A 17,430-nucleotide genomic window follows, 5' to 3' on the forward strand; every position below is an offset into this window, starting at 1 on the left:
TTGTGTAAAACAGACAATTTCATTCTGCTGCTCACAGATGCAGAATTGGGTGAAAGCACCAGTAAACCTTCAGAAATTACTGGGACTATGCCTCTAGAAACTGCACAACTGAGAAAAGAGATGAGGCTCAGGATTTGAAGACTGATGCTATTAAATGAGTCTGCAACTAAAAATAAACTTCTTGCAGCTTACAATTAATTGGATTCATTATTTCCCAACTGTGTGAGCTGACTCGGGCAGGACACGGGAACAACCGCAAAACCATGGATGAAAGACAAAGAACAAATTTCATCTCAATACCTCACAAATCGGGGAATCTCCAAAGTGACACCTGGGCAGAGGGAGGCGAGCAGGGCACGCAGGCACTACAGGGCAGGAGAAAGTCCTTGTTAGCCGGAGCGTGTGAGCTCCGACTTGCTGTTCTCGCCTGTTTTTCAAGGGTTCAAGCAGGCATAGTTTTCCACTCTGCTTTGATCTTCTTCTTCAACAAGGCAGTGATCTCCCGTATGCTAGATAAGGTGTCCCTGAGTCTATCCCAGGCTTACGTTATCTAAGTGCAGATGTTCTACTTGCGAGCACACAAGGCTGAAGAACAATTAGTGTGTGTTGTCCAGCACCCCAGGTGCGAGTCACTTGAGTGTGTTTACAATCCTCCTCGCCAATCTTCTGTTATTTTCCCACACCAACACAAGAGAAGAAGCTGTACCTGGTAATGTTCTCATCCCAGGTGTGCTGCTACCCTTTTCACCTGGGCAGACGTTCAGAAAACACCACGCAGGAGTTCATCTACTAGATCATAAGAGCCATCACCAGCCTCTTTCTCTAGAGAAGGTTTAAATTCAATCTCTGTCATAATTTGTGCTTGAAAAAGTGGAGTCGGTTTCAAACTTTCTTCTGTGTTCTCAAAAAATAAGTATAAAGAACACATTATGGTGTTGTATAAACCATCGACCACAATGTCATCAATATACTCTATATACTCTTCCAAGAGGCTGAGGAGGAATCTGCTTGAAAAAGCTTTTAATTGCCCTAAATAAGCAAGCAAAGAAAAAAACAACTGAAAAGTACTTTAATAAATGGTTGTGTTAATGTATATCTTCACTCAGTACGCCTCCTTGTTTCAGTATTATTTTATATGTTTTATATAATTGATGTATATCGCAAAACAACACTCTAATATTGCTTGTATGCTCCTGGACCTTACTTTGGTCAGTGCAGAAGAGTCCTGAACCTCCCTGGAATTGCATTTACACTAGCAAAACTCAGTGCAGGGGTGAAGGTATCCCTGCATTGAAAAGACTACGGGTTGGCAGAAAACTATTATACAACACAGTAACTTTGATGGAATATCCACATTTTGTAAGAATACTTCTGCATCTTTGTTCTGCATTCCAGTATCAACCCTTGTTATAGTTAACTAAATATTAAAAAAACCCCACCTTATTATGATCTTTTAAAATAAATATCTATAGTACAGACAATAATACAAATAAAATTAGGAGTGAAACTGAACTAAAAGGTAGTCATCAGATGGTAACACTAAGATTAACATTGATAATGGACACAAAAATTTGTTGTAGTAGACACAGAGGCAGGTCCCTCAAAAAATTAGCAAAAATGGGGCAAAGAGACAAAAACCCCTGCTTCTGCATTCACGTCTTATTCAAATTCCTTCAATTCTGTCACTTGTAGTCATGTAACACAGCAGTTCATATTTAAGGCTATTATAATTGGCTTTAGCATTCATAAGTAAACTGGTGAATTATCTGTTGTATATTTTTAATTACACATATAATGAAACAATAGTCACATTTCAAATCAGAACTATTTCACAGTATCTCTAGTGCAAAAAAAGTGTTTCAGGACAGTTTCTCCAGCTGCATAAATCACTTTACCCGTGGGGATCACAGGAACAACATAGATCAGGGTAACAAAAACGAGACAGCAGCACTATCACGACTGCAGCCTGCCAGTCATTCCCAATCTACCAACTTTTAAAAGCGCTAATGTTCTTTTTGAATGTTGCCAAAATTGTTCTCTCTTCTCCCTATTTGTCTTCAAATGTCAGTCCTAATGAAATTTTACGTAGTTTGCGCAATTACACAAATAATTGAACAAAAACATACAGGTGACCACGTGTTAATATTCAAATATTTAACACCAATATTACCACATGGAAGTACAGAGCTCACTTGGCCATCACCTCAACAAGATGATGGATCTGGTAGCTATCTTCTTGCAGCATTTTGTGTATTTTAGCGAGTCTTTCTCCTTTGTCATCCAGGTATAATAGAGTTTCTTTTTTACCTTTCCTGAAAAAGAGGGCATGTTCCATCCAAGCATTCACAATTCCCTGGATTGATCTAATGTCGTCCTTTGATTGCTGAACTCTCTGCTCCAAATCACGCAACGCCATTTTCACTTGTTTGATGCAGTCCCAGCAGGTTGTCGCCTGCCACGTGGATATTTCTTCTGCTTCTTTTAGCAGGCTGTCAATAGTTCTCAGCTCTTTTTTCAATCAGAGGATACTCCACCTTCAGAGCAGTCTGCATTAGTCTGTCGTACAGCTTAGTGACAAGTTCAAGGTCATGGGAAAGACATGCACAGGACGAAATCCCCCTAATGTCCCACATGTGTTCTGCTGGGCAGAACAGCTATTAGAGGAAGGTGTCCAGACTATGAAAAGGAAACCATGTAGACCTTGAACATCTCAAAACAGACCAGACTGCCGGGTAGAAGGCAAGCTTTGGGAAGGCAACTGGATCCAGTGTCTGGAAGGTCCAGACTGGCAGTGCTACCAGGTATCTAATGCTCAGCTGAGGCCAGCATTGCAAGCTCAAGCGTAAGCTGCAGGTGGGATTCTGTTCCACAAAGATGCAATATTTCCTTTCAACGACAGGACAGTTAGAGCCAGGTACATGCTCACACACACACACTCATACAAGTTGCAAGGGACTGGAAGGAAGAAAGAATAAAAACCGAAACATGCTTTGCTAACATATCCCACCATCAGCAACCTTTGCAAAATTGTTCCTTTTCTCATATATAGCTAAAGCAGAATCTGGAATGCTGTTTTGGTTCAGCACCAAGAGATATTTCACCTCTGTCAATAAAGCCACTACCTAGAAGAAAGAAAGAAACAGTTTTATTTTATATTTACCCTTTCAGAAGCATCAACTCAATGACTTTTTGTTTACTTCGCATTTAATCTCAGATACAAAGGCATTAGAATACCTTTTTGATGACTGGAGTACAAGAAAGTATACAAGAGACATCTTTTAATTAGTATTCAGCAATTTAAGGGTAGGGATTTAAGGGCTTTTTGAAGTTTGGTAACTTAAAGAACCACTGCATTTTACAGGGTAAGAGCTAACTGTCATCATTATATTCCTCCATGTGTCTCTGGGGAGACATCTACTACTGTAATAACTTTCTTTACTGTTTAAAATAAGAACTTTCCCCTGCGCAGGTATAAGGCAACTAGATTTCCCAAACGGAAAACAAAGACAACAAAATAAGTAAGATTTAAGATTTTAAGAGTTACTCATACCCTAGAATATTGCTGTTATTTTATGAAGTCAAAGAGAAACATAAGATACAGATTTAGTTACAATTATACATACATACCTTAGGATCAAAATTCACACTCAGGAGGCCACCTTTGGGATTATGCTTAGTTAGAGGTCGGTCTAAATTAAACTGACAAATTTCATCCACCTGAACTTTCCATTCCCAGCAGGTCTGATCTTCATATTGGTCCAGGCATTTCAACATCTCCACATATTTCTGAGACATAAAAGCAGCTTCTGGACTTCCTAAAACTCTGCAAGGAAAAACTACACCTAATCTGTTTTCTTCTTTTAATTACAGCAGTTCAGAGATAAATTCTGGTAAAAAGCTTTAATCTCCCACACTATTCATTTTTAGATGAAGTTCTGTGTATACTGGCCATTTTTAAGTTATCCATAGCCTTACCAAATTGAACTAGAGGGGAAAAGATGCATAAAGCAAGAAGTGAGAACACTGGCAACAATTAAAACTGGGGGGAAAAAAAGGAGGATATGTCCCCCCTTGCATGTTACTAGCTGTGTCAGCGGTCAACAGGTGGAATTGGTATTACTCAATAATTGAATTCAGGTGTGTTTAATGCTCCTACAGGAGCTTTCCATCCTTTGTGCTGCCACCTAAAAGCATGTTTGCTGAAGGATCAAGAAAGGAGGGAGAGACGAGGCCCAATTTTCAGATAACTTGGATGTCTAGGTCCCCCATAAGTACCTTTGAAAGTCTTGTCACCATAGTACAATAATACCGTTTATGTGGGACATGTTAGTGCTGTCCTGAAGCAGAGAAATTCTTGGATTTGCTAGTTATTGACTCATCCAAACAATCATCAAGCAAATCTCTTACAGTTATTAAAAAAGCAATTCTGAGAGCACTACCGAGCGCATTTCAATGCAGAAACAGGAACTTTCCAGAATATACCAGAAAGTTTGAACTGTACACATGCACAACATGGATGTTAAATTTACTGGAGTAAGAGACCATATTATGCAGTTCACACTTGTTCAGCAATTAGCGATGCCTTATTTAAAGGCTATTAACTTCCCAATAAATCAGTGACTACGAACACTTACGGGTGAGGTAGAGACAGGAAGTAGGACTACAATGTCTATCCGTTCCTCCAGTTCCTTAGACCATTTAAGGTTTTTTCCTGAAGTAAGTGGCATATTTTTGATAATTATTTCATTCCCTTCTTTCTTTATTAGAACAGAAACGAAGCCATTATGAACTAACAGGAAAATGATCTTTTATTTTTGCATTGTAGCATACCTTTTGAATGTGTTCATCACTTATACGTCTGCAGTTATCCAGTTCATCAAACATTTCTAATAAAATATTGTAATTTGGACTAAATACCTCCATGATGACAGGATTTTTTATTTTTTTTTAGAAAGCTTCCAGAGATGGTTAAAAGCTTAAAAAGAAAATAAAGAAGGAAAACAAAGAAAACAAACAGTAAAGTAAGCATTAGAGTTCTCTTCCTGTCAACTTGAAATCTTATCCAAAATGCTTCTGAAGTACAAGTACTGGAACTGTACCAAGCTATGCTGTCGGTATGTGCCATGGGCCAATAAACAGACTACGTCTTTCCAAATATGCTCTTAAATTGTGCTAAACAGATGAATTCTAGAATGCTAAAGAATGACAGGTTAGCTTAGATGCTAGAAAGCATGGAACCAGGATTTCCAGATCCGGGCATACACCCCACACTCTCTACTTTCTAAATCCTACCCTGCACTTTTCTAACCTGCGTGTTTTCTCCCCTTTTTCCAGATATATCCTCTCTCATACATCAACAGCCTCTTCCTCCAGTGTCTCACACAAATTCAGTCTTAATTACGTGTTAACGTTTTCTGGGGAAAAGAAGCCTACTGCTGCAAAAAATTACCAAAGAAGAGGCAAGCAGGGGTGACTTCTTGAAGGATAAGTAATCTTCCATTCTCCTTGCTATGTTCAAGACAAGTTTTCCGCCTTTTGAAAGAGTAGATTTAATACTATAGCTATTACCTGAATTCAGTGAGAAGAGTTTGGAAAGAAACAGGGTAAACACAAGCATTAAATGCAAGATACTCATTTAACTCCTAACAATACCAAAAGTGACAACCTAAGGAAAATTTATTTACTCAAAATTATTACTGCCTTATACTTACCACAACTAATTTGCAACACTTTGACACAGTTTGAGTGTGATGTATACAATGTCACAGAAATGTATGTCTACAAGGGACTTCAGGAATAATCACCCTGTACTCCTGCCCCAAGACGAGGTCTGCTATACCTAAGCCATTTCCAAGAGACTTTTTTCTAGCCCTCCCTGAAAGATTTTTCAAGAATGAAGAGCCTGTCACCTCCCCTAGCAATCTATTCTAGCAATTCATTACGCTTGGTATAAAGTGGTTTTCCCAGTCACCAGACTTGAACCTTCTGTGCTATAAATTAAGTTCATTATGTTCTGGATGTAGAGAACAGGCTATTTCCTTCCTGCATGCAGAAGTCTTTAATGTATTTGAAGATTTTATGTCTATTCCCTGTCTTTTTCTTTTTCAGCCTCAATAATTGTCAACAGCTGATCTTCCCTGAAGCGTAATCCTTACACTGGGGGACAGTACTCCACTGGAGGCCTTATCAAGGGTGATTAGAATGTGAGATTTCTCCTTGTGCCTTTCAGGACAATCACCTGTTTGAACATCTTACATACTCACCTCTTTCTTAATAACATGACATCACTTACTCGGGTTCTACAACTCCTAAATCATATTTTGAAGAACTGGTTCTAAACAGTTGTTCCCTATCTTATGTTTTAATTATTCCTGCTTCAGAACAATAAGTACTACTGCAGAAATACGCTCCAACCACCCAGGCTAACTATACGCTACACTGGATGGAGAGCCTGGACACATCTGCCATCCATGAGATTCTCCATGCCTTGTGCAGTCAATGGCAAATACAGCATGTTAGTGAGCGGGGAATCTCTCCGTTTCTTTAAATTACATTTTAGATCTGGACTTAGCTATGGGTTAACTTCTGGAAAGAACCTGTATTCAGAACATCATCACAATGATAATAGAATCAAAGAAGTCAGTTTGGTTCTGCGGCTGAAATACATGTTACTCAGTATTCCAAGGCATTCAGTTTACAAATAGCTTATCAAGATATAAAGTATAATTTAAGCAATGCACAAAACTGTTTTTCTAATAATAAATGAAGAACAGTTTCACTTGTACGGGTACCGACCTTGTACATGGATTCTAAACTCGAACAGTCACAAAATCCTACACAAAGAACTGAGGCAAGACGTCTGTCAAGATCCAGGGGTTTTGCTTTAAATTCTGTATAATCATTCTCAAACTCCTGTAATGTTAAAAAAAATAATAAATGTATAAAATGCGTGTCTTTCCAATAGGGAAGAAAAGCTAATGGGCGGCATGTGGCTGTGCTAAACACGTAGCTCACCTCTGTCACTGAACAAACTTCTGAGATTTTTGTACTACAGTTTTTTCAGTACTATTTTAACTGATGAGCAGTGATAAATGCTACCTAACAGTAATCCCTTTGGTTTGGTTTTTTTGGTTTTTTTTTTGTTGTTTTTTTTTTTTTTTACAGAAACTGAGTTAACAACTGAAGCACTTGCTCAGCAAATGCTGTTATTTAAAAATAATTTGTAAAGATCTATACACGTGTGTACCAGTGCAAGATCAATGCACGCGTGTACTAGTGACACTTTTCTTTAGGAAGCTTGGTAAAAGGGAGAGCCACCAACACCACACAATATTACTCCTTGCTTTTATGCTGTTTCATCCTGTTAACTCTCTCGTTAAACAAAGAGCTTCTCAACAAGTTTTTACAAGCCTAATTATGTCTGCATATTAAATAGGATATTAAGAGCATCAAACTTCAGCTACTCAAAAGACTCGAAGTCAACTCACTAAGAAAACAACACCTTTTGACTCTAACTCATTGTTACATTTAATTAGATTATCTGAAGGATCTGCAGCTACCACATGTATCAGGCAACAGAACAACAGTCATTTGCTATAGCACACCTGTACTTTCTTAACACTCAAGGCAATTCACCCTGTTCACGGAGGAGGACTTCGGAAAAATAACACCAGAGCAGAAAATACAGGTGCACGTTAATGCAAGTTCTTTCTGGCTTTAAAGGGAGAGCTCTGGGATCTTCTGCTGTGTCCTGTTAGCAACACAAACAGTACCACGTCCAAGTAAAGCTACACTTGTTTCTTTGTTAAATGTGTTAAACACTGGCCATCTCTGAGAAAATATTCTTCTTTACAACTTGGCTAAATCTCTTTTCTCTTGCAAGCCACTCAGAAAAAATAAAATAGAAGTACCAGCAGCCAAGCCAGATATTTAAATAAAATCCAGCCTCTTTTGAAGGCATATCAAATTAACTTGTTTATTTAAGAATCTTCTTCCTTTCTAACCCCCTCCTTGCCAACTAATGTGGGTTTTGTTCGTTTGTTTTTGAAACACACTGCACAAACCCACACGCATATATCCAAACCATGACTGATGAACTTCACGAACTTCTTCACAGCCAATAAAGAAATTCAGATTTCGTTCTGTGACTGGATGTGATAAGCTTTTAAAATACCTATATTTTACACATCAAAAATCCACTTAAGAAAATCAGTCTGAGAAGTCCCTTTCTGTGCCCTGAAAGCTAAGCATCCTTTGGTCCTCTTCGGGGTCAGACCCTCAGTCACACCACAAACCAGACCATTGCTCTGTTCCGGATTTGGGCCAACTGCATCCACGTATTAACCAGACACATACTGCACGCTGCCTATTCAGAAGCATGTAAAACTTGTTCTTGGAAATACGTGGACACAATTCATGTATCATACGCCAAATAGCATGCGCCTTAAAGCTTCTGACAAACAAATTAGCTGTAAGATGACAGCTATTGTTTGATAAAGCTCCTGATTAGTACTGTCAAACCCGAAGGCAAATAGTTTCTGAAGAAACTGGAAAAAGAAATATTTTAGCGATGACAGTAAAAACAGCACAGTAATTGGTGCTTGGTATTCCACTTGTACTTCTTCTGTCAACACTAAGCCTGCATACATGAGTAAGAGTGACTCAAACTTGAAACCTAATACGCATTGACTATGCTTTACTTGGCAATAAACTGGAAAGTCAACACACTTACAATGCAGAGTGATCACTCAGAAGCGTGCTATAAAGGTTCCTTTTGTTCTAAGTCAGTCAAGTCACTACAGAAGGACTCACTGCCTAAAAAACGGATCAGCTCAAACCATCTTCCAATCTACGGATGGCCAAATATGATAATTGCTGTACTTTACCTAGCAGCTTAAAAACTGTTATTCAAGTGGCTCACCAACATTTGCATTTATATACAGGGAACATATACATCCATATGCAGGGAATCCTCCATAGAGGTAAAGGCAAAACCAGGCAAACTACATACAGATCTGAGAAGGCATGTCTTGAAACCACATCTCCCATGGACGAGGATGCTGCAGAGCATCCTGCTGCCTCAGAAAGAAAGAAAAAAAGAAAAAAAAAGGAAAAAGCAGCAGGTCTCTGCTGCCACACAATTCTCCTTTCTGAGGCAGCTTTGTGCAGGGATTAGCAGGAATTCAGTGCAAATCATAAAGGATTTGATTAGGAGCAATGAAATTTAGAAGTACAGTACAGCGAGTCCTGACCTTAAGACATGGGAAGTTTTGCTATGGATTTTAAAGCAGTACCAGGATTTTACCCCAAAGACATTAACAACCTTGCAAAGCTTCCACATGAATTAAACCTGTGCCATTCATTTAGTTCAAGTCTGATTTGCAACCATTCCTCTGGGTATTTAATTACTTAGATTAAGCCACATATTGCAAGAAAAAAATCAGTGCGCATACACACAGAATAGATTTCTTACCACATCTAACAGAAGAGCAAATTTTTACATTCTGCTAATAATGAATTTCTTAATAATATATATTATTTTAATAATTTAATAATATTATTTTAATAATAACAACTTTAACATTTGTGTCTGTTTCAGAAAATCTGCCTGCTAAAATAATCTTACGCAAAAATGTGTTACCATGCAGAAGGTCTGAGCTTCTGAACGCCAGCAAAGCTTACATGCACTGGGAGAAGGCCAAGCCCACCTCCTCATTGCCTGCATCTCTGCAAACCCAGTATGCCTCATAGGTACACAGGTGTCAGGAGCATGGGGAAATGGCAGGGACACAGCTAGGAGAATCAGCTGGCTGGAGGATTTTTTTTTTTGGGGGGGGGGGGGGGGAATGGGTGGGTGTAAGTGTAAAAAAAATTAAAAATTGGTCATCTGATACAGAAGAAAAATTTCATTTAAATGAAGTTCAGTCAGCAAACAGATTAGAGAAAGTATGTTTTAATGTAGCTTATTTGGGGTGATTGAATCCCACTTGTGATGGTAACTTTTTGGATCAGGATGGCAAAGAAGAGAGCACCCATTAATGGAACACTCATTAAATCTGCAGCTGGGGCTGGGGCTGCTTCACCCTCCCCTTGCTGCTGCCTTACCTCCCCCGGCTGCGACACACACCTGCGAGGGGGCAGACCCGGGTTCACCAGCCTCTGCACCCCAGGAGGAATTTAATCCTCCCCAAAGCAGCAGGGTCAAAAGGAAGGAGAGGAGAGCGAATGTGGCTGGCAGTCTACCAGCCATGTGGGTGGAGGAGTGAGGAGCAGCCCCATGGCTGGGACATTTACCAACCAGGTCTGTCCTCCTCCCCACGTGTGGCTGCCCACCCAAAACTCCGAGAGCATCCTCTACCCTGGGACCGGGGACCACACTGAAGGCAGCCCAGTGCTCCAGCCAGCAGACAATGCCAACTGTATAACACGACAGGGTACTTTTTTATTTGAATCTATGTTAAAAGGGGATTAAATCCTTCAGAAAACACCATTTTCCAAGTGTACAAATGCTGACAGCTATGAATTAACACCAAAATCTTGAAAACGAGCCCCCCTCACAAAAAGTCTATGAAAAGAACAGTAATAAACATTCCTTCATCTTATATCTTATCAGACGTACGTACCATGGCTGTTAGTGAGTACAGTGTTAGGAATTATTTTAGCTAAGATTGCAAGAGATCACTATATACCAACATTTTAAAAATCTTCTCTGTTTTTTCAAGTAGAATCAACTGATTTATTATTCACACCAGAACCAGATATAAATCACATCCTAACACTCAGGAAAAAAAGCCTACAGAACTGACTGTCTGTCCTGCATATTGCATGTCAATAGTTAAATAACCTTTTTTTTCTTTTGTAATTTTGGGTAATGTTGGTGGGGGAGTTTGATTCACTTTAACTAAATTTATTTTATTCACTTAAATTTATGTTATTCACTTAAATTTATTTTATTCACTCAAATTTCTTTGGTGAGAGCCATCTGAATGCTTCTCCAGATGTGGTACTTCTCAATAATTCAGTCATCTGATCAAGAGAAAGCATCCAGAAGTCTTTTCTTAAGAAAATGAATTTCTGGTTTGTTCTCTTTCTGAAAACTTCACAGCTTTCCAGAAACCCTTCATTCATTCTGCAGACCTGCTGACTTAAAATTTTCCCCTTGATTATCACCAAACTCCAGCTTTCCCAGCTTTTGAAATTCCAACGTTAATGACTATTTCCTAGATCAATTTAATAAAAGTTAATTAACGGTGTGCCTCTGCAAAAAAAAAAAAACCAGTATGCCTCTGATGTTTGAGGTGGTTTTTGCCTCATTTGACCTTCTCTCTTCCAGCCTGGCAGAATGAGAGTTTAAAATGTGCGCCATCTTAAACAATTAATATGAAAAAAAGTGGAGGAGCAAGAGGTAATTCCAGCAAGGCTTTATCCTGGTTGAGCCACTTATAGGATTAAAACACAAGTGGAAACGAATTGTCCCATATAATGAACAAATGTAACTCCATTTTAGTTTTATCAGATTAAGTTTAAAAAGGCCTAAACAAAGAAGAGCAAGCACTACTAAACACATACTTTCATATATAAACACATGATTTATTATTGTAACACAAAATGTTGCTACAAAAATTAAACATAAAACTTTCTCAGAGGAGTCAAAGTGAACCTGCTTTAACCTCCTTTGTAACACGTGCCAAATGAATTCTAAGGTCTCTGATTTCACTTGAATGAAGTAATTGTTTTATGCCCCAAAGGGATGAAACTAACTGGCTCCTTGTGTGTTTAGAAATGTGCAACACACATTCTCTTCAGGAGCAAAGCAAACCAGTCGTGGGTTCCCCAAGGAGCCTCCTGGTGGACTGCAGACCCCTAAGGCTCAGCACTATGACCTACAAAGACTTCGCTGCCACCTCACCGTGGTGAGGGACCTGCTCGCACAGGGCTGGGCTCACTGTGGGACCATCTGATTGTCAAGAACCAAGACTTGTTCATGTGTTGGGGCTGTACCTGATGGGTGCAAGCAACCCCGCTTGCAAAGCTGCAGGCACGGGGTGCTGTCCCTAGGCATCTACAACACCCCTCCAGCCTGAGCACCACGACCTGTCTGTCTGCTGACGGACAGCCAAGAGCCAACGCATTCACCCCAAAGCCATTCCAGAGATGGCTCTGGTAGGCACTGTCAGACACTGTAAGACGGGATTTCTTCCTCTGTGATAGTGTTTTAAAGGGGTGGGATGGAGACACACACTAGCTAAATAATTGCTGAGCTGAAGTCCATCATTTCCTAGCTCAGATCCCAAAAGCGAATCTCCCACTTCCCAGAAGAGCACCCGAATCAGCAGCCAGTCTAGACTCCTACTGCAACTGTTTCCAGGCTCACAAAAGCATAAAAAAAGTCCCAGGAGCAGGAACCAGAATGTATGATAGCTTTCATCCTTCACAACTACCCTAACCACAATATTAGAAAAAATATTCTACACTCCTTTTCTGACCTCAGATTTTTCACCTTTTCTTGCTTGTTGGCACAGATTTAATAATAAATAATAAATGTGAAGAGTATTCTGTCTCATCCCAAAACTAGCTTAAAACACCACATTTTTTCTAGGTACAAACAGATGACTCCTTCTCAGTTCTTTTAAAAAGAACAAACAGATGCAGGTGCCATGCTCAGGAGAAAGCCCCAGCCATGAGCTGCACATGAAGAGTAGCACTTAACTCGAGAAACTTTCAAAATCCTGGGAAGGGGTGGATTTAGGGAACACGTTTGTCACTTTTCTTACTGCTAATACTAGTTTGCACCTTGCACAGCATGCAATGTTTGCATCCTATTCAACACTCCCAACTCTTCGTATGCACTGTAACTTTGCATTCTGGATATTAGAAACTTGGGTCTTGTCGTCTGTATACCTGAGAACAGCCCACATTTCTCAGATACTGTATCTTTCCAGCGATAAAGGCTATAAGTAAAACCTCAATCTTCAGTGAGCAGTTGAGTAACACTTCAAACCCGGAAAACAACATCTCAGATCTGAAATCCCATGGTGTGAATTCCTTGCCACAGGCAAAGTAACTCTCCAATCTGTTTCTGTGACTAAAGAATGAATCCTTAAAGCTTTTTAAGGTAGTTTTAGCTATTTTCACATGCTTCAATGTTTCTCCAGTTCCTCCTTTGAAAAGACTTTCTGGTGAAAGACACAACCTAGACTAGAATGGAAATAAATGAACAGCAGAAGAAAAAAAAAATTAAAAAGTAACTTTTTAAAACGCGGTCATGACATCAGTCATAAAGTTACTTTCGACTTTCTATATGAACACAAAAATAGTATATATTGAAAATTGTTATCTCTATTCTAGTTTGTCAATTGTCTCATAATGCAACTCTCACTTTTGAGATGCTCCCAAAGTATGTTCAAACTGTTACAAATCCTTCCAGCAAGACTCACCCTGATGTACCATCTTTTGTACAGTGAACATTCAGGAAATGACAGAGTAAAGGGATTTCCCCCCCCCCAATAAAAGTGATATTGGAAATACATTCACCCATTTGCCATAACACCTCCACACCCTTTGGGCACTAATTCTTATGTAGCATATGTTGTGCCAGCACATACAAAAGTGCCAACACAAATCCTTCTAGCTTTTTTTCAGTTAGTAAATCAGCAGAAGAGGGCTTCCCCCAAACCCAGAATCAAACCTAGGACACAGCCGTACCTAATGTATAATTCTGGACAGTAACATGAATAACCTGAAAGAGAGAACCAGGATCCATGGATAACACTGTCTGCAGGTAGTAAGGTTTGGCTGGGGCCGTGGACACGACAGGGACAGGAACAGCACTACAAGCTGGTTTTTGCTTTTCGGCAGTTTATCCAAAACTGGTATAACTTACATTGATTACAGATTCACACCAAACACATTATGTTAATTTCTTTAATTAATGCACTGCAGGTAGGGTTGGCAGGGGAGGGGCGGGGGAAATCATAGAATGGTTTGGGTTGGAAGGCACCTTAAAGATCATCGAGTTCCAACCCCCCTGCCATGGGCAGGGACACCTCCCACCAGACCAGGTTGCTCAAAGCCCCATCCAGACTGGCCTTGAACACCTCCAGGGACGGGGCCTCCACAGCTTCCCTGGGCAACCTGTTCCAGTGCCTCTTCCTGGTCACAGTTCTTATTCTATTCCCCCCCCCCCCCCCCCGCAATATTCTTCGACTTCATATCACCACCCCTCCTTCTTGTGCTCTTTCTCCCAGCCTTACAAACTAAGAATTACATACAGCTCCATCCAAAACTTTTGGCACCACTTCAAAAACTGCTGGTTTGGACTAATACCAGAATGCACGGGCTCTGCCCTTCATCAGTGCTTGCCTTCTAATGCAGGGCAATAACTTGCCAGACAATCAGATTAATTTCCATGAAAAATTTCTGTTAGCCTGTTAATGCCCAGCTTAAACACAGGAGGAAGGAGATGGTGCAAAGTCAAAAGAGTGGCAAACAGGTCCTTTCCACACATAACAGATGTTTGACTAAGTAAAAATAAACAGGAGACCTGACAGCATAGTGCTGTGTGACATGGGAAACACAATGATCTCTTCAGTTCAAAGTTCCTTCCCAAGCAACTCTAAGAAAATCTGAGCTCAGATCTAAGCATTCAGCTCCCACCCTGCCAGAGAGAGGATTCTTCCAGTGCACAGATGCTCACACCATAGTTTTCTCCCCTGAAAGAGTGAAGTACCCTGTACCCACTCACAACTCCAGTACTGCTGTAAGCCTGCAACAGAGAAAGGGGATTTACTCCTTCAGATCCTCTCAGGGGGCTCCTGTTTAGTGACAGGCATGCCAAGCCTCCTCCTACTTCTGTAAGCATGACCCGGGAATTGCTCTTTGCAGAAGAGAAGAGAATCTGGTCTCTTCTCTCACTCCCTGGTCACAAGTCACCCTGGGAGCTGCACACTTGTCCCCTCAGGCAGGGGACATCAGGGAGGCTGCCTGCCTGCTCTTCCTACGGGAGGGTTGTGGTGACCATTTAGAAAGTACAACAGACTGGCTTTGGAGGGAATTCTCCAGTTTCTTGACCAACAGAAGTGCCTCCAGAACACTGAATCCTACAGAATGGCTTTGCTTGCCAACTTGCAGAAGTTCCTGTACTCCCACCAAAACAGTGGGTTTCAGTGGAAGCATGTGGAAAGCTAATTGATGACAGGAGGACAGCAAATGTATTGAGGCAGCTCATTCACAGCTTGGTTGCAAACCTCCTGTTTTCTTGATTTGCGTAGCTCTTATCAACATTTTGCAGTCCATGAAAGGAAATACCAAATACCTACCAAGAAACATCCTAAGAAAAGAGGCAGCAAACTTACACCAAAAGGAGGGGAGTAGGGAGCAACAACCCAACCTGAAAAGGTTGTATGTCCTCTGAAGAATAGTTTTCTTTCACTAGACAAAAAATTTATTTCATTCTTAAATACACAGTATTGAACAGTGCAGCTGATAACTAACCATTCAGCTCAACTTCAAATTTAACAATCTAATGGTGGGTGAAATTATCTATAATTAAATCAGGGTGTTCACTAGACAAGTAACGGACAGATTAAATACCTGTCTTTGTTACTGGTGTACTGCATAGCAACTAACATTTATTTATTAGGTACTTCTGTGATTTACTACCCTTACCTGAAGCTACCTAGTCAATAAGCAGATTGCAGAATTCCTGCAGTAGAACTACTATTCACACAGGCGTGCTGTAGAACTTGGAGCGGCTCCATATCGGGCAGATGGCGTGAAATAAAGGTGGGATTAAATTACGGATCTTTGGGAATTCCATCTCTCGAAAGAGCTGAATGTATTTTTCCAGTGGTCTCAGATACAGATCAATATCTTGGGCTTTTACAAGTGCTGTAAAAACGAGGGAATTTTCTAGGGAAAAATTCTACAGCTTAAGAGATGATAAATTCCAAATTAACCTAGCCTTGATGAAGAATGCAAAGGTACCCTGTACTTATTTAAAAGAGAAAGATAGGTTTTAGTGGCATGTTGCATCCAAAGACTGCTTATGAAACTTCACAGAGGCTCTGCAAGTGGATAGGATGGTTCCCATTCCAATTTTGGTAGTTATGGATGCTTAACAACTTTCTGTAATCAGTCTGTTGTTCCTCCCACTGCTGGCAACCAGACTGAGGAGATGCAGGAATCATTGCAGACACGCAGGTCATGTAAATGTGAAATTCTGCCTTGGAATGAAAGCAAATAAAAAGTCTGAGGCCTGCAATCATTTTAAAGAGACAATCCAGGTCTGACCACAAGAGGTCAAATGATAATCAGTTAATATTCCTGACTAATCTGGCACCAAGAGGAAAGTGCATCTTGACATTCTGGAAAGGGCTGTGAGCTCCAGCGCCCCTTCCAGTGTTACATTCAATAGCTTGGCATTTTTCATCAAGATTCAAGCTGGATGTTTAGCAAACACCCAAAACTTATTTATTTTCATAGACTGCAGAAGCTTGTGCTATTTTTCCCTTCAGCAGAAGGCACAACAGGCGTGCTCTGGGTTGCCACTGGCATGGGGTGACGTGGGAAGGATTCAGACTCATACCAGCAGTTAGGTTTGGGCTCTGGTCAATGTAGATAAAGTCTGTTCTTTTACTGCTCAAAAGTTTTATTAAAATGGAGGTTGTAGAGCAATGCCACCCACTACAGGTGGCAAGGTCCTGGTGAATAATGTCTTTCCATTGCCTGGTAGGTACTCCACACATCTCTGGCCACAAAAGTTCAGAAGAGACCTGAAAATTTTTGCACTCTGTCACTGTAGACTATTTGGTAACTAGAGGCACCTGATGAACTATGGAAGATTCAATCCGTTCTTCTAGTCATACATTAACAGAAAGACTGCTTAAATATATTTCAATCCCCTAATACTTTTAGGAGAGGGACTTTTTACAAGGGCATGTAGTGACTGAATGAGGGGTAATGGCTTCAAACTGGAAGAGGGGAGGCTTACATTAGATATCAGGAAGAAATTTTTCACTATGAAGGTGGTGAGACGCTGGAACAGGTTGCCCAGGGAAGTTGTGGGGGCCCCATCCCTGGAAGTGTTCAAGGCCAGGTTGGATGGGGCTTTGAGCAACCTGGTCTGGTGGGAGGTGTCCCTGCTCGTGGCAGGGGGGGTGGAACTAGATGATCTTTAAGGTCCCTTCCAACCCAAACTACTCTATGGTTCTACGATAACACAAAATTATGAACTCCATCAAGAAACCAAAATTTTAACACTGGGATCTGCTTTCTTTGGCTTTTAAGATCGTAATATTTTTTTGAACAGGCTACTGAAGCTAGAATTTAACAAAGGAGAAAAAAAGAAATTCAAGATCATGGTCACCTGTCAAAGGAGTACAAAGAGTAGAAGGTAAAAATCCAAGCAAGTTCCAATTGCACTCAAAGAAT

General features: G+C 40.4%; 1 protein-coding gene across 1 annotated transcript in view; it reads right to left on the bottom strand.

Moving 5' to 3' along the window:
* DNAH11 (dynein, axonemal, heavy chain 11) overlaps positions 1-2,416 on the bottom strand; it is a 142,960-nt gene extending 140,544 nt beyond the window's left edge. The window contains 3 exon segments of the mRNA XM_009879580.1: positions 707-981; positions 984-1,029; positions 2,204-2,416. Of these exon segments, the coding sequence (XP_009877882.1) occupies positions 707-981; positions 984-1,029; positions 2,204-2,416 (534 nt within the window).
* Positions 2,417-17,430: the final 15,014 nt, after the last annotated feature.

Source organism: Charadrius vociferus, unplaced genomic scaffold, assembly GCF_000708025.1.
Source record: "Charadrius vociferus isolate BGI_N301 unplaced genomic scaffold, ASM70802v2 scaffold262, whole genome shotgun sequence".
In the NCBI taxonomy this organism is placed as follows: Eukaryota; Metazoa; Chordata; class Aves; order Charadriiformes; family Charadriidae; genus Charadrius; species Charadrius vociferus.